This window comes from Bufo gargarizans, chromosome 5 (assembly GCF_014858855.1).
Source record: "Bufo gargarizans isolate SCDJY-AF-19 chromosome 5, ASM1485885v1, whole genome shotgun sequence".
Lineage (NCBI taxonomy): Eukaryota > Metazoa > Chordata > Amphibia > Anura > Bufonidae > Bufo > Bufo gargarizans.
In genome coordinates, this window is record NC_058084.1 from 486,064,097 (window position 1) to 486,087,538 (window position 23,442).

Sequence of the window (23,442 nt, forward strand, 5' to 3'; positions counted from 1 at the left end):
CGCTGTGCAGCTGATCCGGCTACACAGACAATATGTCTACCCCTGTCTCCTCCAACACCTCTGTCCCTTCCAGTTAGGCTCACCAGGGCCTCAGAGACTCATTTTTAGAGAGGTTTTTATACACGTGTTATTTTAATGTGCAATGTATTCCACTTTTTAATGTGTATTGATTTTTATGATTTCATGCAACATGTTGTTAATATTTAAGTGTGATATATATATAAAATAATTTTCAGACACTATCCAACTTGTCTATATGATTGCCCGATAATCATTGACGCCCAACCCTATTCATCTAGTGCTGTTACTGCCACGGCTGTTGCCCCACAACTCAGCCCTCTGTGACTGGGCTACTATATTTACTCCTCACGCTGTTGCCACCCGTTTATTTTACCCATCTTCTGATCTGTCAGAAGAACCGAAAAGTCAAAAACAAATCACATCCCTTCTTTGGAGCATCCACCAGGTCAGTATTTTGCATAAGGATTGGCTCATGATTTGGTTGCCAAAAGCAGGAGTGGGTCCAAAACACAGATCATGTTCCAATCATGTGTCATCTCTGTTTTGGATCCACTCTTGTTTTTGTTTTTTGTTTTTTTACTGACCGAGTGAAGGCGGATGCTCAGAAGACAGGATCAGTTTTTTGGGGGTTGTTCTTCTGATGGATCTAAAGGGAAAAATAATCAGTGACGTCAGCACACCCTCTCCAATCTGTCAGGGGGACGCTACTTGTATCAGCGTGTAACAGAACAGGTTCTGTAGACATCTATATGGAATCAGCTGAAGACGATGTAAAAGGAGTGCGCTCTTTCACTCTATAGTAGAATCTTGGGCCACTGCACAGTACTTTATACCTGGTGTGAACATTGACCTGTAAGGCTGAGTTCACACTTGGAACTGAGTCTAAGAGTGATACCTGCCACTGCCTGTAACTATTTCACTACCACAGCGATATACAGCTCCCTGAAGCCAGGAAATAGATGAATTATAACACTCCTCGTGACAAATTAACTCAGATCGAATAAATTTTTGGGGAATATTCATCACCGTTATCATCATCATCATATTCCAGGAAGTAACCACACAATATCATTTGTTGCTACATTTATTTATAACATTGTATCCATTCAGAATGTTCCACTGACAGAACATGGCTGATCTCATAGACAAGCTGAAACTCCTGAAATCTTCCCCCCCCCCCCCCAGTGTCCGGAGTTAAGGTGGGAGAGGTCAGGAGAGGTGAGGAGGGATTCACAATGTGCCACCTCGCGCCTCATAATAATAACAAGCAAATCTTTTTTATTTATTTATTTATTTTATAATTAAAAAGGCTTTATTGGTAAATCTGTATTCAATACATAATTAAAAAATGAACACTGATATAGCAGTTAGCAGTGATCAGAAATCCAAGAGAGTATATGTAGGGGGGCGCCACCATATCAGGTCATAGTCAATCCACACTTATAAGTCAAAAGGACAACTAACCGGACAACATATAGAAAACAATTGTGACAATGCAGGCACTCCAAAGGAGTAACCACTGAAATAACATCACATAATGTGGAAAGCAATAGTATAATCGGAAAGATATATCTATGGATTACAGACCGATATGATGGCGCCCTCCTCCCAACGTCATTGCACCCTAAGGCTTCTTCCGGGGATAAATAAAGACAGTCACAACCTACTCCTATACAAAACATAATTGATCGATCAATAGCGAACTTCATTCTATCAACCTACTCTAGTAACAAGTGCAGCAATTTCATAGCAGCATCGGAAGGCCGGATGGAGGAGGAAACACAGTCCGGAAGTCATTGGGGCCTGCGTGCAACAAGCAAAGCTTTATTACAGTAATGTGTTTGCCATAAGCTGCAATCTCTTATCTTGCTCAACCATTCGCTGCAGATCTTCACACCTATATGATTTAAGGTCTTTTAGCTTCCTTGCCAATAACAGTAAAACCCCCACGCCGGCAGGACCTATTTGTGCATCTTCCATTAGATCTCTGCACATGGACTTTCTAGAAGGGAACACAACAAGCATGAGGCACATCACCCATCACTTGTATACAATAATAACTCTGAAAGGAATATTCCAGACAGACCAAAGTCAAAGGAAAGTCCAGACAAGAAACATCTGCAATGGGCGCCTCCCCCCCAGGGCCCTCTCTATCGCGCGTCCCAGGTGTAGGAATGCCGAGTGGTGTAGTGCAGCCTAAATGTCTCTTTATGTGTGTCACGGTGCTCCTACCTGGATACCGCCGGATCCCAGGCATTGGCTCCGAAGCAATAAATAGGGGGAATATTTGAGGGATTGGAAAGGAAAGTATAACTTGAGTTCAGACCTTGAGATGGCAGATTTACTTTAAATAAATGTTTCTTCAAACAGTTTCAGGCTTTGTCTTGGTTCCAGCAGGCTTTAGTTTTAAACTGGCAGGCAAACTCAACTCTGCTATATCTGTCTCTCACTCTGCTGTGCTGACAGGCTAACCTGGTGTCTTTGCTTCCTCTTTATGCTGCACTTCCCTCTTGTAGTTGGACTTATGTTCAGCCAAAAAGTAGGTTAGAATACTGGCAGCTCCAACATCGAGTCTCAACCAGAACAAACTAGAACTGCCCCACCTCCTTCTGGTAGCAAGCAAGACTGGCCCACTTCTGCCCAAAGGGGGGAGAATGGAATGGTAAGTTCCCTTCTCTCTAAGGCTAGCTCTGCTATTTACGCTACCACCTGCTGGCGAACCAGACACATTACATGTAATAAACAGTTACATGACAAGATTATTGTGGAGGACCATTGTGGAGGACCTGAAAAGACATACATAAGATGACATAATATTAGCCCATTAGATATAGTAGCAGGGTGCAGTAGTGGTAACACCACTTTGGGGTGTTACACATCCAAAGACCTTCCTCACATCCTCTAAGCTCAGTTTACAAATTTTAGCTTTTCATTGCTTGGCCATGATGTTGGCCAAGCCAAGCACTGTATCCTGTATCTCCACCGCTCTTCTCCTGTATATTATTAATGTTCCACCCCTTTTACTCCTATACAGGAAACGCATTACCCCCCACCATGCACAGACTGCTCCATGCTCTTGTATCATCCTGCCGCAGGAGGGAATCTCCCATCATTGGTCTAGCAGATCCTGGATCCTAAGAGCCATATGGAGACAATCTCATGGTAGGTTCTCCTGCTGGGCCATCAGATAACTCTATAGCAACGGGTACAGCAGTGGGGTGCCTAGGGTGCTTGGCACATGGGGCGGATTCTTTTCTCTGCCCCCCCCCCCAATACTTTAAGAAAATTGTACAGTAGTATTGCACTCATTGTACAACCTTCACAGTAGTTTTGTACAGATGTGTGACCCATCACAGTAGTTATGCCCACATTGTGCCCTCTCTGTGCCCCTTTCACAGTTGCAATGCCCTCTTTGTGACCCCTTCACAATAATAATTTCCATTGTGCCACCTTCATAGTAATATTCCCTATTGTGCCCCTTTATAGTAATAATCCCCATTGTGCCCCCTTTATAGTAATAATGCCCATTGTGCCCTCTTCATAGTAATAATGCCCAGTGTGCTCCCTTCACAGTAATAATGTCCATTGTGCCCCTTAATAGTAGTAATGCCCTCTGTGCCCCCTTTACAGTAATAATGCCCATTGTGCCCCCTTAATAGTAGTGATGCCCATTGTGCCCCTGTCACGGTGGGGAGTGGGGAAAACCCCCCACCGTACAATTTCATAGATATACAGTAGCAACTAAGCCTGGATGCTGGGATCAGGTCACCTCCTAAAGCATCCCTAAATCTGGCCCTAGTCTCCTATCTGTATGAGCCAACCCAGATGGTAGGAGAGCCTATACGCCGGAACCTCAGAATCCCGAAATACCTGAATTAGGCCTCATGCACACGACCATTGTGTGCATCCGTGTCCGTTGTTCCATTTTCCGTAATTTTCTGCGGACCCATTGACTTTCAATGGGTCCGTTGAAAACTCGGAAAATGCACCGTTTGTTATCCGTGCCCGTGATCCGTGTTTCCTGTCCGTCAAAAAAATATGACCTGTCGTATTTTTGGGACGGACAACGGTTTGCGGACCCATTAAAGTCAATGGGTTCGTGAAAAAACACGGAGGCACACAAGATTGTCATCCGCATCCGTGATCCATGTCCATTTTTTTTCCTATAATTTTCAAGGCAAACTTGACTTTTTTTTCACTTTTCTGGTCTGGTGATCCTCCAAAAATCAAGGAAGATACACAGAAGAAAAATCACGGAACAACGGAACCCCGTTTTGCGGACCATGAAAAAATACTGTTGTGTGCATGAGGCCTTTCCCTGAGGTAAGGAGAAAGGGACCAGAGAACAACTGGTTCATCCAAGACACGGATAAACCAGAGTCTCCCACAGGCCTAGCAACAAAGGACAACAACACCAAGGAAATGACAGGTAAGTAACCAGTGGACAGAGACAATGGAACCAACCACAACAGTAAATCTGGTCACTTACCTGCTGCTGGAAGACACCAAAGATGAACTCAGCTGAAGTTACCTGGAACCCAAACAGACATGTTGCCATCCCAACACCTTCCGGATACAGTCCGTACTGACACACAGGAACCAGGACTCCAGCAACTGCACATCCTAGGAAAATGGTTCACCCCTCCAGGAAACCAACCCCCTTTTGGAGGGACAACACACAGGGAAACTGTCATGGCCTTTGGTTTGCGCTGTGACACTGTTGCCACACTTGCGGTTGCCCGTGGCAACGTGTTGCTGTGAAATAATGCAGTGGCAGAGTCTCTGCCTTCTGGGTGATTGCCGTGACATGGTTGCCATGCATGCTGTTGCCGGTGGTAACGTGTGGTTTGGTATGCTTGTGTGTGCACTTCCCCTTTAAGTGGCTTCCTTCCTCTGTCTGATATTGGAAGGGTTAACTCCCTTCCTAGTGTTTTGTGAACACTGGGTCTATGTGTGTGTGGCTGCTTGGGCTATTTAGCCTCTGCTGGATGCCTAAAGCTCAAGGTTCCTCCAGCCTTGGTGTGCTGGTGGTTCACTGTTCCTGGCTTTTACCATCTGTCCAGTGAGGGCCACCCTTGAGGTCATTGTTGTTATTATGGTGTCTCTTTCCCTTCTTATCTGTTGGTTTGTGTGGGTTATGTTCAGGGTGTTGTATGTCTTATGTTGTGTTATATGGCTGGTGATGTTTGGTGTCCAGCATGTTTGCTAGACTTTCCCCTGTCTCACGTTTATTGCAGCTATGGAGTCCTGGGTTCCTGTGTGGTTGTGGTTTGTGCTGTGTCCTTAATGTTGGTGTGGACAGCAGCACTAGTGCACGGGTTCCAGTTAGTGTGACTGTGGCAGGAAGCCACTTAAAGGTGAAGTGCACACACAAGCATACCAAACCACACTTTACCACCGGCAAGAGCATGCGTGGCAACCATGCCACGGCAATCACCCAGAAGGCCGAGACACTGCCACCGCATGCTCTCACAGCAACACGTTGACAGAAACGTCTTGCACTCATGCAGGGACAAACACCAACAACATCCCAGACATAGAACCAAACAAGAAAGCCTCAATGTAAACCGTAAGTTAGGGCAGGGAATGAATAACCATATAAACCTATAGTGTTGTGTCACGGACGGTGTACAGGAAACAAGACAAAGCAACATGCATATATGACTGAGTGGATCCAAAGCTAAGGAACCAAAAGGGAGACCCCTGCACAAGACCTGAGACTATCCCTGGTTGCTCAGCCTATGCAAAGATCCGAAAGGTGGAAGGTTGCATATCCACGTACCTAGAATATATAACCCCTGAACACCCTACAATAGTGAGGGGACACGACCACCGGCTCCCTACACCAGACACGGAGGGAGTCAGGGTCACCTGGGATCCAGCAAACAGAAAATAACAGATAAATGTTAAGCACTTAACTTTGTAGCAGAAAGGAAAACAGGATCAGCATGCACACACACTCCAGGAAGAAGTATAAGCCGCCCAGTAATGCATTATGGGGCGGAATTTAAAGGGATGCAATCAGTCCAACTACATGACAGCTGAGAGAGGCTAACGAGATGAGGAACTGAACAGCACAACAAAGAGAACTCAAGGAGGAGCTTCTGAAAGGCATCTGTCAGAGCTTCTCAGCTGTCTGGTTGTGACATGTTGTTGAACAAACAACAAAAGAATGCCCCGTGTATTCAAAAAATATATACTTTTATTCAATTATAATAAACATATCATGATTATTAAAATATTAAAGATAGCAAGAAAAGGGTATAAAGAGTCAGCAGAAAAACCGGATGCCGCAATCCACTGGCCGGTGTCGCTGCTACCCGCCAGAAGATGGAACACATGTCAAGTATACCAGTAATATGCACCGGGGTGATTCACAACACAATAGCCCATAAAATATGACGAATCCAAAATTAGTTAATGTGATCGTCCCCCTGGTGCATAATCACCAGATGAGTCTCAGCTCAGCCCTGAAATGTAATAAAAGACAAATAATCAAACATCCGCTAGAATCTAGCATTAAAGGGGAAAGAATGTAAATATATGTAGAGCCCTCACATAAGTGAGACCACAGACACCAAGCCTTATTGTAAAGGATATGAGGAGCTCATCTGTGGGTAACAGATAGAGAGGTAAAGCATACCATGAGACATGATGGAGGGTAAAAGCAGCAGGCACGGGACAGGCTAGGAACCTCGACGCGCGTTTCGCCTCAGCTTCGTCAGGAATGACCCCGGTGCATACTACTGGTATACTTGACATGTGTTCCATCTTCTGGCGGGTAGCAGTGACACCGGCCAGTGGATTGCGGCATCCGGTTTTTCTGCTGACTCTTTATACCCTTTTCTTGCTATCTTTAATATTTTAATAATCATGATATGTTTATTATAATTAAATAAAAGTATATATTTTTTGAATACACTGTTGTTCAACAACACTATAGGTTTATGTAACATCCCAGACATGTAACAACAAACAAGACGTACAACAAACGCTGAACATAAACCCACACCAAACATACAACAAGTGAGGTTGGGTACATAGAGGATACAAGGGAGATAAAGGAATGACATTGCTAAGAGACCTCGATGGCCATCAAGGTGGCCCTCAATGACTGGGCAGATGGAATAGCCACAGAATGGAGCATAGCTTCCAGCCCACAGCAAGGCTAGAGCACAACTCACCTCCAAGCTACAAGCAAAGGCTAAATAGCTAGAAGAGACCACACCCTGATCTAACCAAGTCAGGATATTAACCCCACGCACACCACACAGCAGGAAGACACAACTTAAAGGGGAAGTGCACGTGCAAACCAAAAACGACACGTTGCCACAAGCAACGAGTCTGCACGGCAACCGCGTCATGGTCAAACACCAATATGACTGTGAAAGCCCCCTTCACAGAAATAATGTCCATTGTGCCCCCTTAATAGTAGTAATGCCCACTGTGCTAGTAATGCCCTCTGTGCCCCCTCCATAGTAAAAATCCCCATTGTGCCCCATTCACAGTAATAATGCCCTCTGTGCTCCCTTCATTGTAGTAATGCCCTCTGGCTCTGTGCCGCCTCCATAGTAGAAATGCCTACTGTGCCCCTTCACATTATTAATGCCCTCTTTTTCCCCTCCAGAGTAGTAATGCCCTCTGTTCCCACTCCATAGTAATAAAGTCCTCTGTGCCCCGTCTGTATATAAAAAACAATAACACAGTAACTACTCACCTTGTCCCGTTCCTGAAGCTCACAGTCCTCTCTCCCCTGCAGGCACGGATCACTCTGCAGCACGGTGTGGGCAGAGCTTATGCAGATTTTTGGGCTGCAGGCTCCACCCACACAGGCTGGCAGTGCGATTTGTGTCTGCAGGCTGAATGGTGGAGCGGGGGGGAAAACTTCCTGCTTCACCATTCTGTGCGCCGCTGGCCTGAAGGAGGGGAGGAGCGCAGGGAGCTGAGCGGTGAGTGACAGGACCCAGCTCCCTGCGCTCCAGCAATGAGCGCTTCTGTCTGTATTGATGGAAGTGCTCATTGCTTCTGGCACCCCCCTGAGAGCCGGCAACCGGGGTGTCGGGGTGGGCTGCACCCCGACCCCCTTCGCACGTCACTCGGGTACAGGAACATTGAGCTCTGGAGGCTTCAGAAGTCCCAAAAGAAGTCACGGTGCAAACTCCCTAGTTAGGACTTCTGAATATTTCAGGAGTGGAAGAAACTCTTCTCTTACCTTGTTCAGACTGGTGCACATTATATCCTCAGGATTCTCACCACCCAAAACCAGAGAACAGATCTGCACATCCTGCAGGACACAAACATAAGAGTCAAAATCTACAGGGAACAATCAATAATTATCACAATTACCAAATGTAATATATGACGTAGGAGAAGGAGGAAATCATGTAATAGGTCCATACAGCAGGTAATAATAGCAATAATATACCCTGTATACTCAGTGCCATGAAAAAATATTCATACCTCTTGAACTTTCCTCATTTTTTCACGTTACACCCACAAACTTAATAATCTATTTTATTAGGATTTTATGTGATAGACCAACACGCAGTAGCAAATATGTGTGAAGGGAAAAGAAAATGATACATGGTTTTCAAAATATTTAATAACTAAAAATCTGCAAAGTGTGCTGAGCATTTGTATTCAGCCCCCTGCACTCTGATCCCTGATGTAAAATCCAGTGTGACCAAAAACCTTCACAAGTCACCCCATTAGTAAATAGAGTCCATCTGTGTGTAATGTTCTCTCTGTATAACTCTAGCTGTTCTGTGAAGGCCTCAGAGGTTTGTTAGAGAACATTAGTGATCAGACAGTATCATGAAAACCAAGGAACACACCAGACAGGTCAGAGATAAAGTTGTGGAGAAGTGTTGAGCAGGGTTAGGTTATAAAAAAAATATCCCAACCTCTCAAAATCTCACGGATCATAGCAGCAGTATTATAGTAGTTATATTCTTGCACATGGAAACATAGAATGTGTCGGCAGATAAGAACCATTTGGCCCATCTAGTCTGCCCAATATACTGAATACTATGGATAGCCCCTGGCCCTATCTTATATGAAGGATGGCCTTATGCCTATCCCATGCATGCTTAAACTCCTTCACTGTATTTGCAGCTACCACTTCTGCAGGAAGGCTATTCCATGCATCCACTACTCTCTCAGTAAAGTAATACTTCCTGATATTACTGTTAAACCTTTGCCCCTCTAATTTAAAACGATGTCCTCTTGTAGCAGTTTATCTTCTTTTAAATCTTCTCTCCTCTTTTACCTTGTTGATTCCCTTTATGTATTTAGCAGTTTCTCTCATCTCCCCTCTGTCTCGTCTTTCTTCCAAGCTATACATGTTAAGGTCCTTTAATCTTTCCTGGTAAGTTTTATCCTGCGATCCATGTACCAGTTTAGTAGCTCTTCTCTGAACTCTCTCCAAAGTATCAGTATCCTTCTGGAGATATGGTCTCCAGTACTAAGCACAATACTCCAGATGAGGTCTCACTAGTGCTCTGTAGAGCGGCATGAGCGCCTCCCTCTGTCTACTGGTAATGCCTCTCCCTATACACCCCAGCATTCTGCTAGCATCTCCTGCTGCTCTATGACATGGTCTGCCTACCTTTAAGTCTTCTGAAAAAATGACCCCTAAATCCCTTTCCTCAGACACTGAGGTTAGGACTGTATCACTGATTGTATATTCTGCTCTTGGGTTTTTCCCCCCTAGGTGCATTATCTTGCACTGATTAACATTACATTTTAGTTGCCCGATTTTTAACCATTGCTCTAGTTTTCCTAAATCCTTTGTAATTTGGTGTATCCCTCCAGGAACATCAACCCTGTTACAAATCTTTGTGTCATCAGCCAAAAGACGCACCTTACCATCGAGGCCTTCTGCAATTTCGCTGATAAAGATATTAAACAATATGGGTCCCAGAACAGATCCCTGAGGTGCCCCACTGGTAACAAGACCTTGGTCTGAATATACTCCATTGACTACAACCCTCTGTTGTCTGTCCCTCAGCCACTGCCTAATCCATTCAACAATATGGGAGTCCATGCTCAATGACTGCAGTTTATTGATAAGCCTTCTATGTGGGACAGTATCAAAAGCCTTAGTAAAGTCCAGATAAGTGATGTCTACTGCACCTCCTCCATCTATTATTTTAGTCACCCAATCAAAAAAATCTATAAGATTAGTTTGACATGATCTCCCTGAAGTAAACCCATGCTGTTTTTCATCTTTCAATCCATGGGATTTTAGATTTTCCACAATCCTCTCCTTACGTATGGTTTCCATTAATTTCCCCACTACTGATGTCAGGCTTACTGGCCTATAGTTGCCCGATTCCTCCCTACTACCTTTCTTGTGAATGGGCACAACATTTGCTAATTTCCAATCTTCTAGGAAGACTCCTGTTGCCAGTGAATGGTTAAATAAATCTGTTGATGGTATTGCTAGTTCACCACTGAGCTATTTTAATAGCTTTGGGTGTATCCCATCAGGCCCCCTTGACTTATTTGTATTCATTTTAGACAGCTGACTTTGAACCTCTTACTCTGTAAAGACACATGCATCAAAAGATTGATTAGTCTTCTTTCCTAACTGAGGTCCTTCTCCTTCATTTTCCTTTGTAAAAACTGAACAGAAGTATTCATTGAGGCAGTCAGCTAGTTCTTTATTTTCTTCGATATACCTTCCTTTTTTGTTTTTAATTTGGTAATTCCTTGTTTTAGTTTCCTTTTTTCATTTATGTATCTGAAGATCTGTAGATCATCTAATTCTTTGACTTGGCTAGGTGGTCTATATATCACACCTACATGAGTTACCTTATGATTATCAAGCTGCAAGGTAACCCAAACTCAGTCTAAATTGTTCTTGCTAACTTGTATCAAATTAGATTTTATGCCATCTTTTACATACAGGGCCACCCTCTCCTTTCTTGCCTTCTCTGTCTTTCCTATATCGAGAGAACCCTGGTATTGTTATATCCCAGTCATTACTCCCATTGAACCACGTCTCAGTAACAGCCACTAAATCTATATTCCCAGATTCCATTATAGCCTCAAGTTCATTGATCTTATTCCCTAAACTGCGAGCATTTGTAGACAAGAATCTGCAAACCATCTTTCTTGTACAGTTTTTTTCCATTCCAACGAGAGCTAACATGAGACACAAAGCCAAACCCTTGGTTCAGACATTATAGTATTATAGTAGTTATATTCTTGTACATAGGAGGCAGTATTATAGTAGTTATATTCTTGTACATAGGAGCAGTATTATAGTAGTTATATTCTTGTACATAGGAGCAGTATTATAGTAGTTATATTCTTGTACATAGGAGCAGTATTACAGTAGTTATATTCTTGTACATAGGAGTAGTATTATAGTAGTTATATTCTTATACATAGGAGCAGTATTATAGTACCATATTTTCTGGTGTATAGGACGACCGGGCGTATAAGACGACCCCCAACTTTTTCATTTAAAATAAAGGTTTTGGGCTATACTCGTTGTATAAGACTACCCCTGAATGCTCAGCCCTCCCTATCTTCAAGACGATCTTCTCCAGTCCAGGGAACTGACTGGAATCTATGGATGGCACTGTTATGGGGAGTGGGATCCGTAGATGACACTGCTATGGGGGGGATCTATGGATGACACTATATAGCATCTTATGCTATATGTGTCATCCACAGATCCACCCCATGACAGTGTCATCCACAGATCCCCCCTAAACAGTGCCATCCACAGACCCACCTCCCCTAAACAGTGCCATCCACAGATCCCCCCCTAAACAGTGCCATCCACAGATCGCCTCCTAAACAGTGCCATCCACATATCCCCCCTAAACAGTGCCATCCACAGATCCCCCTCCCCTAAACAGTGCCATCCACAGATCCCCCTCCCCTAAACAGTGCCATCCACAGATCCCCCTCCCCTAAACAGTGGCATCCACAGATCCCCCTCCCAACGCTCACAGGAGTACATTTATAAACTGTAATTAGTAACTTTAACCTTAATCATCGCTCATCTCTTTACTTTGATGCCTTACTCTCAGCTCCGGTAACATCAGGCAGTGCGGGCGGCGCTCACTCACCAACGTCATGCGTCTGCGCCACCTAGTGGGAGGAGCATGTACGTGACGTCAGTGAGTGAGCGCCGCCGCCCGCACTGCCTGCTGTTACCGGAGCTGAGAGTAAGGTATCAAAATAAAGAGATGAGCGATAGTTAAAGTTGCTGATTACAGTTTATAAATGTACTCCTGTGAGTGGCGTGGCCCTGTATATTCTAACCCCCAGGCAAGCGTCCCCGTCACCATGGGAACGCCTGGGGGGTTAGAATATACCGTCGGATTTGAGTATACCCGGCATATAAGACAACCCCCGACTTTTGAAAGTAATTTCTAGTGTTAGAAAGTCGTCTTATACGGCGGACAATACGGTAGTTATATTCTTGTACATACTGTAGGAGCAGTATTATAGAATTATATCATATCTGCACTGCAGTGTAACTACGACTGCTCGCTGTATTTAACTGAACTGGTCGAGCAGGTTTAATTATTCTGTGCCGCTCTTATGGTCCAGATGACATTCTGATAAACAGTGACGACAATGCAGCCCTGGTATGAGGGCCGTGACCCCTTTAAACAACTGATCGTTGGGGATGCTGGGAGTCGGACTCCTGCCGTTCTGATATACAAGTTGTGCTCATAAGTTTACATACCCTTGCAGAAATTATGATTTCTTAGCCATTGTTCAGAGAATATGAATGATACCACAGACACTTTTCTCTCACTTATGGTTAGTGGTCGGCTGAAGCCATTTATTGTCAAACAACTCTGGTTATTTTTTTTAAATCCTGCTCACAACACAAACTACCAAAATTACCCTCATCAAAAGTTTACATACCCTGGTGATTTGGCCTGATACCATTCACACAACTTGACACAAAAAGGTTACAATGATTATTAAAGGTAACTATCTTCACCTGTGATCTGTTTGCTTGTAATTAGAGGGTGTGTATAAAAGGTCAATGACTTTCTTGACTCCTGACAGACCCTTGCATCTTTCATCCAGTGCTGCACTGATGATGTTTGGATTCTAAGTCATGGGGAAAACAAAAGAATTGTCAAAGCATCTGCGGGAAAAGGTAGTTGAACTCTATAAAACAGGAAAGTGATATAGGAAAATATCAAAGGACTTGTGAATGCCAATCAGCAGTGTTCAACTCTAATTAAGAAGTGGAAAAGAAGGAGTTCTGTCGAAACCAAACCACGGTCAGGTAGACCAACTAGACTTTCAGCCACAACTACCAGAAAAATAGTTCGGGATGCAAGGAAAAACCCACAAATAACTTCAGGTGAAATACAGGACTCTCTGAAAGAATGTGGTGCGGCTGTTTCAAGATTTACATTAAGGAGGCACTTGAAGAAAGATGGGCTGCATGGTCAAGTTGCCAGAAGAAAGCCATTACTACGCAAATGCCACAAAGTATCCCGCTTACAATATGCCAAACAGCACAGAGGCAAGCTTTAAACCTTCTGGCACAAAGTTATTAGGAGTGATGAGACTAAAATTGAACAGTTTGGACAAAACCATAAACACTACATTTGGAGAGGAGACAACAAGGCCTATGATGAAAGGTACACCATTCCTACTGTGAAACATGGTGGCGGATCGCTGATGGTTTGGGGATGTGTGAGTTACAAAGTCACGGGAAATTTGGTCAGAATTGATGGCAATATAAATGCAGTAACAAATACTGGCGGAAAATGTGCACTCATCATCCCGGAAGCTGCGCATGGGACTTACTTGGACATTCAAACATGACAATGATCCAAAACACAAGGCCAAGTTGACCTGTCATTGGCTACTGCAAAATAAAGTGAAGGTTCTGGAATGGCCATCTCAGCCTCCAGACCTCAATATCATTGAGCCACTTTGGGGGGAGACCTCAAATGTGCAGTTCATGGAAGACAGCCCAAGAATTTAGGGGAATAGGAGGCTTTTTGCCAGGAAGAATGGGCAGCTTTACCATCTGAGAAGACAAAGAGCCTCATCCACAACTACCACAAAATACTTCAAGCTGTCATTGATGTTAAAGGGGGCAATATTAAGAACTGGGGTATTAAGAACTGGGGTGTGTAAACTTTTGATCAGGGTCATTTGGGTAGTTCGTGTTCTGATTATTATGATTTGAAAAGTGTAAACAGAGTTGTTTGACAATAAATGGCTTCAGCCGACCACTAACCACGAGTGACAGAAAAGTGTCCGTGGTATCATTCATATTCTCTGAACAATGGTTAAGAAATCATAAATTCTGCAAGGGAATGTAAACTTCTGAGCACAACTGTAAATACCTCATCCTGCCAATAGGTCCTCAGTATTCTGACACTGCGCGGCCCCTTTATTTTCTCTTCCTCTTTTGGAGATTTTGATGTTCTTTATTACAGTAAATAATCATTACAGGAGAACAAAATTATTTATTTGGATTTCTTGTTTTGTGATTATTATGTAAATTTCCCTCAAGTATCGTTACTCACTCCGTCTGTCTTGAAATCACATTGAGATAAATCAGGATGCTCGGCTTTGAGGCACACCGTCTCTTTAATGATGAAGGCCCTTCTTTCTGGGTTCTCATCCTCCTGTCACAACCAGAGGGATAAGCAGCATTTATGACTTATTATCATATTCCTTCCCTAATACAGGAGCCTTTAGGACATGCACAATGTCGCTGTTATCTGCATTTTCTCAGTAGCTTTTATGGTATGTAATATAATGTCCTCGCTTTTATATTATTCTCTTTCTAGGCAGTTTTTAGCCACTTACTGTACAGGTTCCAACCACATCTGCTGTAAGGTTATTCCAAGCAACTACTACTCTTGCTGTAAAGTAATATTTTATGACTTTGCTTCTGATTTTGCTCCTCGTTCTCTCATTCGGTTTGTTTTCTCCTGAACCTAATTTAAGTCTCTAACATCTTTATAAGTTTGGATAACATTGTCTTCTTCATACTATTACAGATACAAGATAGAAGACATCTTGCTTTGTAAAGCCTCATCTCTCCTTAACCTGATTTAGATTGTGTCTTATTCTCCAATCACATCCAAAGCTGCATCCACCATTTCTTCTTGGTTACTCTTGTGCACTGTGAGAGCTCAGAGGATAGCTGCACATCCAGAGCTGATCTTTTATATAACTTCACTGCAGAAGATTTGTTTTGAATGTGAATGGAGTAGAAATGGAGATTCATATAAATGTGTACTCTATGCGTCACAAGCTTTACATGAAATGAATTTCGGAGCACCCCCTTGCCATATGCCTTACCTCCAGTGGGACAGGGGGCAGCTGGTCCAGGGATTTATATAAGTATGTGACCCCCTCCCTCTGGTTGTAGAGGTCGATGACGTCTCCTATAGATCTTCCATCTTGGACTTCCGGCTCTGCAGTGTCAGAGAGACAGCCATGTAATGTGACAGCAGAGACAGCCACCAGCTCCTCATCTTGGCCTGTCATAGAGGAAAAGAGGAAATGTCTTCTCTTTCTTGTGCATCTACTTCTTCATGTTCCTGGGTGATGGTGAATCTTCAAGGTCTTGTTGCCATCATGAGGTCCTTCTCTCTTTTGTGACATGGCTGGGAATTTGACTACATTTCACCATAGAGCTGCTTATGTAGAACACATTGCACAAGGTAATTGCCTAAATTACAATGTCCCAAACATTATTATATAAATTGTTCCCCCTCTATCTGCAGGGTTGTCACTTTAGACTTGGATCTGATTGACAAGACCTGAATGGATTAAGATCTCAGTGTTTACTACTCCCATACCTGTAACCGAGGAGCCAAATACAGTTCTGCTTAGGGGCCCTTTACTGTCTATGTTCGACTCTTCAGGGCAGAGGTTTGGTATTTAAATTGGGATTGCCACCATCTCCATAGGTGATTACTGTTATTGCAACTCTGCTTCATTTTCTCTGGGCATTCAACAGCAGGACACCGGGGATGTTTGGTGGAAATAATTGAACATTCAACCTTCAACTTTATATGAGAGAGTGACTAGTATGCTACTCTGGGTTTCTGGGCAATATATATGCTTTGTCTGGGGGTACTCCTCATTATGGAGAGCGGCTAGTATGCGTAGTACGTGTGCAGGTATTATGCGCCAGGCAATGCCCCCTGGTTTTCTGGGAAAGATATTCAAATTGGCTTTCCCAAGTCCATCTGATGCCAGCAGATGTAAGATGTGATAATTTTCGTATATTTTTCCCAGAAACCCAAAGGAGCATTGACTGGTTTACATTACTCAGTACCCCAACCAAGGCCTCTCAGGTAGCCAACCAAAGGTTCTTTGCTCAGCTCTGTTAAAGGGAAGTTACCCAGAAAGAGCTGGATTCCTGGTATGAGATATTTTCCTTTTAAAAAGGTAACTGAATTGCATGGTTTTGTTTCAGAAAAGCATTATGTGGAGATGCAAGGACAGGAACAGATAAATAATCTTATTAGGAAAAAGCACCAAAAAGTTGGCAAATAAAGAATAGGGGAAATGTATCTATGAAGTTCAAACAGATACAGTATGTATACATCTAGATACTAGAGAGGAGCAAATTAATTCTATGAAATATGGAATTAATCATAGATTTCCCCCCAAAAAAATTTGGATTCTTACAAACCCAAATATTTTGCAAAGATGTGGAGAGCATATCCAATTCAGTTTTCTTTCGATAAAGGAATAGCAAAAGCAGAGTGTTTCACATCTACAGCATAGCCTTCCAGTCATTAGACTTTTAAACAAAAAAAAATAGCTAAGCCAGCATCACATCTGCAAATAGCTCTTTCAAGACGAAACACCTTTCTCAGAACAGAACAGATATTTCTTGCTGAGAGGCCTTGGGAGACCTCTGGCTGTCTACTACTTCTATTATGGAGACCACTTAGCATATGTGGTGACTATTGTATGCTAGGCAATGTTCCTCCTGGTTTCTGTGAAACATATATGTAAATTAGTATGTCTAATAGCTGGCATCAGAAATAATTACTTTATCATTTTTGTCAGGAAAGCTTGTTTGCATAGCTTTAGGTTTTGAGAAAAATATTCAAATTAGCTTTTCTGACAAAAAGGATAAGAAAAGTAATTTTTTCTTCTGCCAACTGATTAGACATTCTAATTTGCATGTGTTCTCTCAGAAAGCAAGGGGAGTGTTACCTAGCCTATAATAGTCATCATATAAATTACAGAGCGTTGAAAAAGTATTCATACTCCCCTGTACTTTTCCACATTTTTACGCTCACAAACTTAAATGTATTTTACTGGATTTTATGTAATAGACCAACACAAAGTAGCATGATACATGGATACAAGACACATGGCGTCATTTATCAAACTGGTGTAAAGTAGAACTGGCTTAGTTTCTCCTAGCAACCAATTAGACCCCACCTTTCATTTTCCAAAGGAGTTGTCAAAAATGAAAGGTGGAATCTGATTGGTTGCTAGGGGCGACTAAGTCAGTTCTACTTTACAAGAGAAGAAAAAATAAAAACCAGGAGACAGCACGTCCGAAGTGGTGGAATTTAATCCGGATGCAACATTTCGGCTCAAAAACAGCCTTTGTCAAGCATGCTGTTTTTGAGCCGAAACGTTGCATCCGGATTAAATTCCACCACTTTGGACGTGCTGTCTCCTGTTTTTTTCTTTTTTCTTCTCTTGTTATATACGTTGGATTGGGGGTATTTTTACCAACCCCCTGGAGACGTGCACCCACCACACTGTACCCAAGGAGTGCTGTTCATCCCAGTTTTTTTTTTTGCTAAATTGGATAGTTCTACTTTACATCAGTTTGATAAATGACCCCCATGGCTTTTACATTTTTTACTAAATAGAAATCCGAAAAATGTGCTAAACATTAGTATTCCGCCTCCTGTATTCTGATGCCCCTAAATAAAATCCAGTGTGAACAATTTGAATAAAGAAGAGATCGGCACTCCTCTATTGGAATCACTCTGAGAAACTATGTATAGACTGAGTACATAATAAGGCCTCATGCACACGACCGTTGTTGTGTCCGTTGTTCCGTTTTCCGTGATTTTCTGCGGACCCATTGACTTTCAATGGGTCCGTGGAAAACTCAGCTAATGCACCGTTTGTCATCCGCGTCTGTGATCCGTGTTTCCAGTCCGTGAAAAAAATATGACCTGTCCTATTTTTTTCACGGACAACGTTTCGCTGACCCATTCAAGTCAATGGGTCCGTGAAAAAACCCGGAGGCACACAAGATTGTCATCCGCGTCCGCGCGTCCGCGTCCGTTTATTTCCTATCATTTGCATGGCAAACTTGACTTTTTTTTACTTTCCTTCATGTCTGGAGGACACACGGAAACAAAAACGGACACGGATCACGGAACAACGGAACCCCTTTTTGCGGACCGCAAAAAAATACTGTTGTGTGCATGAGGCCTAACACATAATTGTGCATAAAAATATATAAACTTAAAATGTATTTAAAAACTGAAAAACTAAAAGCTAAAAAATCCCCAGGAACCGTAATAATCAATAAATTAAGACAGATCCTGAGATATCCCTGTGCTTCCCTTAAACGCACAAGCTGCCCCTTTTTAACACGAGCAGAGTCTACCACATACGGGCTTACAGGTGGGGAGATTCGGAGGTGAGATCGCAGTGCCCAAGACCACGTGGGACGCCACGGTAGGCACTAGACCTCGATCCCTGAACAGAACCGTGAGTAAAGACATGAAGTTAACTCGTGTGCATGCTGTGGGGAAGCAGCCAATATAGCCATTTTAATCTTTGTACAAATTTTTGTACAGATTATTGAAGTGGGACAGCAGCCATTTAACCTTTGAATGGACACATATTCGAATCTTATATGTGAATAATTCTCAATATGGGATAAGGGATCCTTATACTCTCAGCGGACAGAACTTATGTATAACTAATCTCTATTCAATAGAAAGACGCATTATTGCCTACCCAGAAATAAAAACTGAAAGACAGTATTTGTGTGCACAAATACCTGTCAACATAAAGCTGTGGCAATACCTGGATGTGGAAGATACTGCTGATGACTAGATATATTGAGAGATACCCAAGATATGAACCACCATCATGCAAGATATATCTTGAATATTGAATGAATTGTAGGGATATCTCGGGATCTGTCTTAATTTGTTGATTAATAATTGTGTCCCTCTTATTACGGTTCCTGTGGATTTTTTAGCTTTTAGTTTTTTTTCAGTTTTTTAAATACATTTTAAGTTTAGATATTTGTATGCACCATTATGTGTTATTATGTAATCAGTTTATAAATAAATTGTTTCTCAGAGTGATTCCAATACACTACGTGCAGAATTATTAGGCAAATGAGTATTTTGACCACATCATCCTCTTTATGCATGTTGTCTTACTCCAAGCTGTATAGGCTCGAAAGCCTACTACCAATTAAGCATATTAGGTGATGTGCATCTCTGTAATGAGAAGGGGTGTGGTCTAATGACATCAACACCCTATATCAGGTGTGCATAATTATTAGGCAACTTCCTTTCCTTTGGCAAAATGGGTCAAAAGAAGGACTTGACAGGCTCAGAAAAGTCAAAAATAGTGAGATATCTTGCAGAGGGATGCAGCACTCTTAACATTGCAAAGCTTCTGAAGCGTGATCATCGAACAATCAAGCGTTTCATTCAAAATAGTCAACAGGGTCGCAAGAAGCGTGTGGAAAAACCAAGGCGCAAAATAACTGCCCATGAACTGAGAAAAGTCAAGCGTGCAGCTGCCAAGATGCCACTTGCCACCAGTTTGGCCATATTTCAGAGCTGCAACATCACTGGAGTGCCCAAAAGCACAAGGTGTGCAATACTCAGAGACATGGCCAAGGTAAGAAAGGCTGAAAGACGACCACCACTGAACAAGACACACAAGCTGAAACGTCAAGACTGGGCCAAGAAATATCTCAAGACTGATTTTTCTAAGGTTTTATGGACTGATGAAATGAGAGTGAGTCTTGATGGGCCAGATGGCTGGATTGGTAAAAGGGCAGAGAGCTCCAGTCCGACTCAGACGCCAGCAACATGGAGGTGGAGTACTGGTTTGGGCTGGTATCATCAAAGATGAGCTTGTGTGGCCTTTTTGGGTTGAGGATGGAGTCAAGCTCAACTCCCAGTCCTACTGCCAGTTTCTGGAAGACACCTTCTTCAAGCAGTGGTACAGGAAGAAGTCTGCAAGGTAAGAAAAACATGATTTTCATGCAGGACAATGCTCCATCACACGCGTCCAAGTACTCCACAGCGTGGCTGGCAAGAAAGGGTATAAAAGAAGAAAATCTAATGACATGGCCTCCTTGTTCACCTGATCTGAACCCCATTGAGAACCTGTGGTCCATCATCAAATGTGAGATTTACAAGGAGGGAAAACAGTACACCTCTCTGAACAGTGTCTGGGAGGCTGTGGTTGCTGCTGCACGCAATGTTGATGGTGAACAGATCAAAACACTGACAGAATTCATGGATGGCAGGCTTTTGAGTGTCCTTGCAAAGAAAGGTGGCTATATTGGTCATTGATTTGTTTTTGTTTTGTTTTTGAATGTCAGAAATGTCTATTTGTGAATGTTGAGATGTTATATTGGTTTCACTGGTAAAAATAAATAATTGAAATGGGTATATATTTGTTTTTTGTTAAGTTGCCTAATAATTATGCACAGTAATAGTCACCTGCACACACAGATATCCCCCTAAAATAGCTAAAACTAAAAACAAACTAAAAACTACTTCCAAAAATATTCAGCTTTGATATTAATGAGTTTTTTGGGTTCATTGAGAACATGGTTGTTGTTCAATAATAAAATTAATCCTCAAAAATACAACTTGCCTAATAATTCTGCACTCCCTGTAGAGGAGGGCCTATCTCTTTTTATTGAGTGATAGGGTGAGTCACAGAGATCAGCGCACCCATTCCATACAGTGTACAGGTGAGCCACCTTTTGTTGTACAGTGTGAACAATTGCCTTCAGAAGTCACCTCATTAGTAAATAGAGTCCACCTGTGTGTAATGTCAGTATAGCTCCAGCTGTTCTGTGAAGGCCTCTGAGGTTTGTTAGAGAACATTAGTGATCAAACAGCATCATGAAAACCAAGGAACACACCAGACAGGTCAGGGATAAAGTTTTGGAGAAGTGAAAGCAGGGTTAGGTTATAAAAAAAATAACCCAAGCTCTGAACATCTCATGGAACACTGAATTGAATTGAAGAAGTATGGCACAACTGCAAACCTACCAAGACATGGCCGTCCACCTAAACTGACAGCCCAGGCAAGGAGAGCACTAATTAGAGAAGCAGCCAAGAGCCCCATGGTCACTCTGGAGTTGCTGCAGAAATCCACAGCTCAGGTGGGAGAGTCTGTCCATAGGACAACTATTAGTCATGGACTCCACAAATCTGGCCTTTAGCGAAGGGTGGCAAGAAGAAATCAGTTTCTGAAAGAAGCCATAAGAAGTCCTGTTTATAGTTTACCACAAGCCATGTAGGGGACACAACAAATGTGTAAGGAGGTGCTCTGGTCAGATGAGACCTAAGTGGAACTTTTTGGCCTAACTGCAAAACACTATGTGTGGAGTAAAACTAACCCTGCACATCCCCCTGAACACACCATCCCCACCGTGAGGTATGGTGGTGGCAGCATCATGGTGGGGGAGGCTTTTCTTCAGACGGGACAGGTCAGAGGTGATGGGAAGATGGATAGAGATAAATACAGGGAAATCCTAGAGGAAAACCTGGTAGAGGCTGCAAAAGACTTGAGATTGGGGTGAAGGTTCACCTTCCAGTATGATAACAACCCTCAACATCCAGCCAGAGCTAAAATGGAAGGGTTTCGATCAAAGCATCTTTATGTGTTTGAATGGCCCAGTCACAGTCCGGACCTAAATCCCATTGAGAATCCGGGCCAATCCCTGTTCACAGACGCTCTCCATCCAATCTGACTGCGCACAAGCTCTTCTGCAAAGAAGAATGGACAAATATTTTGCCCTCTAGTTGTACAATGCTGGTAGAGACAAAGTATTGACTCCGGGGGGCTGAATATACATTGTCCAGATTCGAGACATTGTCCAGATTCTTATTTATGAAATTTTTTTAAAGCCACATATCATTTTCTTTTCGCTTCACACATAATTGCTCCTTTGTGTTGGTCAATCACATAAAATCCCAATAACATGCATTTAAGTTTGTGGCTGAATTGTAATGTGATATTTATTAATAGAAAAAGGGGAAAAAATCAATTTCACATCAAATCCTTATGTTTCTAAATCGGGCGTTTCTCCTTTAAATGTCAACTGTTTATTGTATTATTACATGTCTGGTGTAATATACAGGAAAAAACTGCTTTATTACATCACAACATCCAGAATCCAAGCCCCGGAGAATTTCATGCGATTTCCTCATCGCTTCAACCACATGCAGCAAATTATGAGAAACTGAGACTAATACGAAATAATTATGAAATTCCTTCTCCCCTATTTGTACATAAATACTAGAAGGGCTGGAGGTAGTAACTAGTGTTGAGCGGAAATTCCTTGAATTATCTTGTGCTTCGTGGTAGCGAATAGATTTTCCCTGAAATAGTGTTAAAAACAAAAAATAAATCATACTAACCTCATACATTGGTTCGTGATGGGCCGCCGCCATATTGATTGAAGATCTCGCAAGAAAAATCTTCAATCAAGATAGCGGCGGCCGACTTGTCACAAGCAAATAGATGAAGTAAGTATGATTTCATTTTTTAAATTTTTTTAATTTTATACTGTGTTATTACCGTCGGATACAGCGATCAGCGATCTGAGGGGTACAATGACGGTGTCACGGCCATGGCTATGACGTGACTCCTGAACCGCATGCGGTTGTCAGCGGTTTTGTTTGGTTGTCAATCACAGGTGAGGGCTTTGGTTTTTGCCTCACCTGTGGTTGCCGCTGGCAACAGTTTTTATGTGGCAGCATTGCAGCCTGAGTTGTGTCGTAGCTGCTTGCTGTGTTATGCGTGCGGTTCCACTTGGCAACTTGTGTGTTTGGTGTGCACTTCCATGTTTGGTGTGCACGGGATGGTTTGTCTGTTCACTTCCCCTTTAAGTTGCTGTTTTCCCTTCCCTGGTGGTGGAAGGGTTAACTCCCTTTCTGTGTGTGTGAGACACTGGGTGTGTCTGTGTGGGTGTGGCCACTTAGGCCTATAAAGCCTCTGTGTTTGGCATGGCTCAGTGGGTTGCTTCAGCCATGCTTAGCTGGAGCAGCCTCCTGTGAACTCCATCTGCCAGTGGGGGCCACCCTTGTGGTCATAAATGTAAAACTATCTGTGACTCTTAATTTTATGTTGATGTCCATTTGATGTTTTCCTTTGTTATGCAACACCTTCAGGGTTGACTCATATGGATAGGAG

General features: G+C 42.7%; 1 protein-coding gene across 1 annotated transcript in view; it reads right to left on the reverse strand.

Moving 5' to 3' along the window:
* LOC122938502 (cathelicidin-6-like) overlaps positions 1 to 15,540 on the reverse strand; it is an 88,248-nt gene extending 72,708 nt beyond the window's left edge. The window contains exon 1 of the mRNA XM_044294054.1: positions 15,337 to 15,540. Coding sequence (XP_044149989.1) covers positions 15,337 to 15,525 — 189 coding nt within the window. The 5' untranslated portion in view covers positions 15,526 to 15,540. The remainder of the gene's footprint in view (positions 1 to 15,336) is intronic.
* Between the last annotated feature and the right edge of the window lie 7,902 nt (positions 15,541 to 23,442).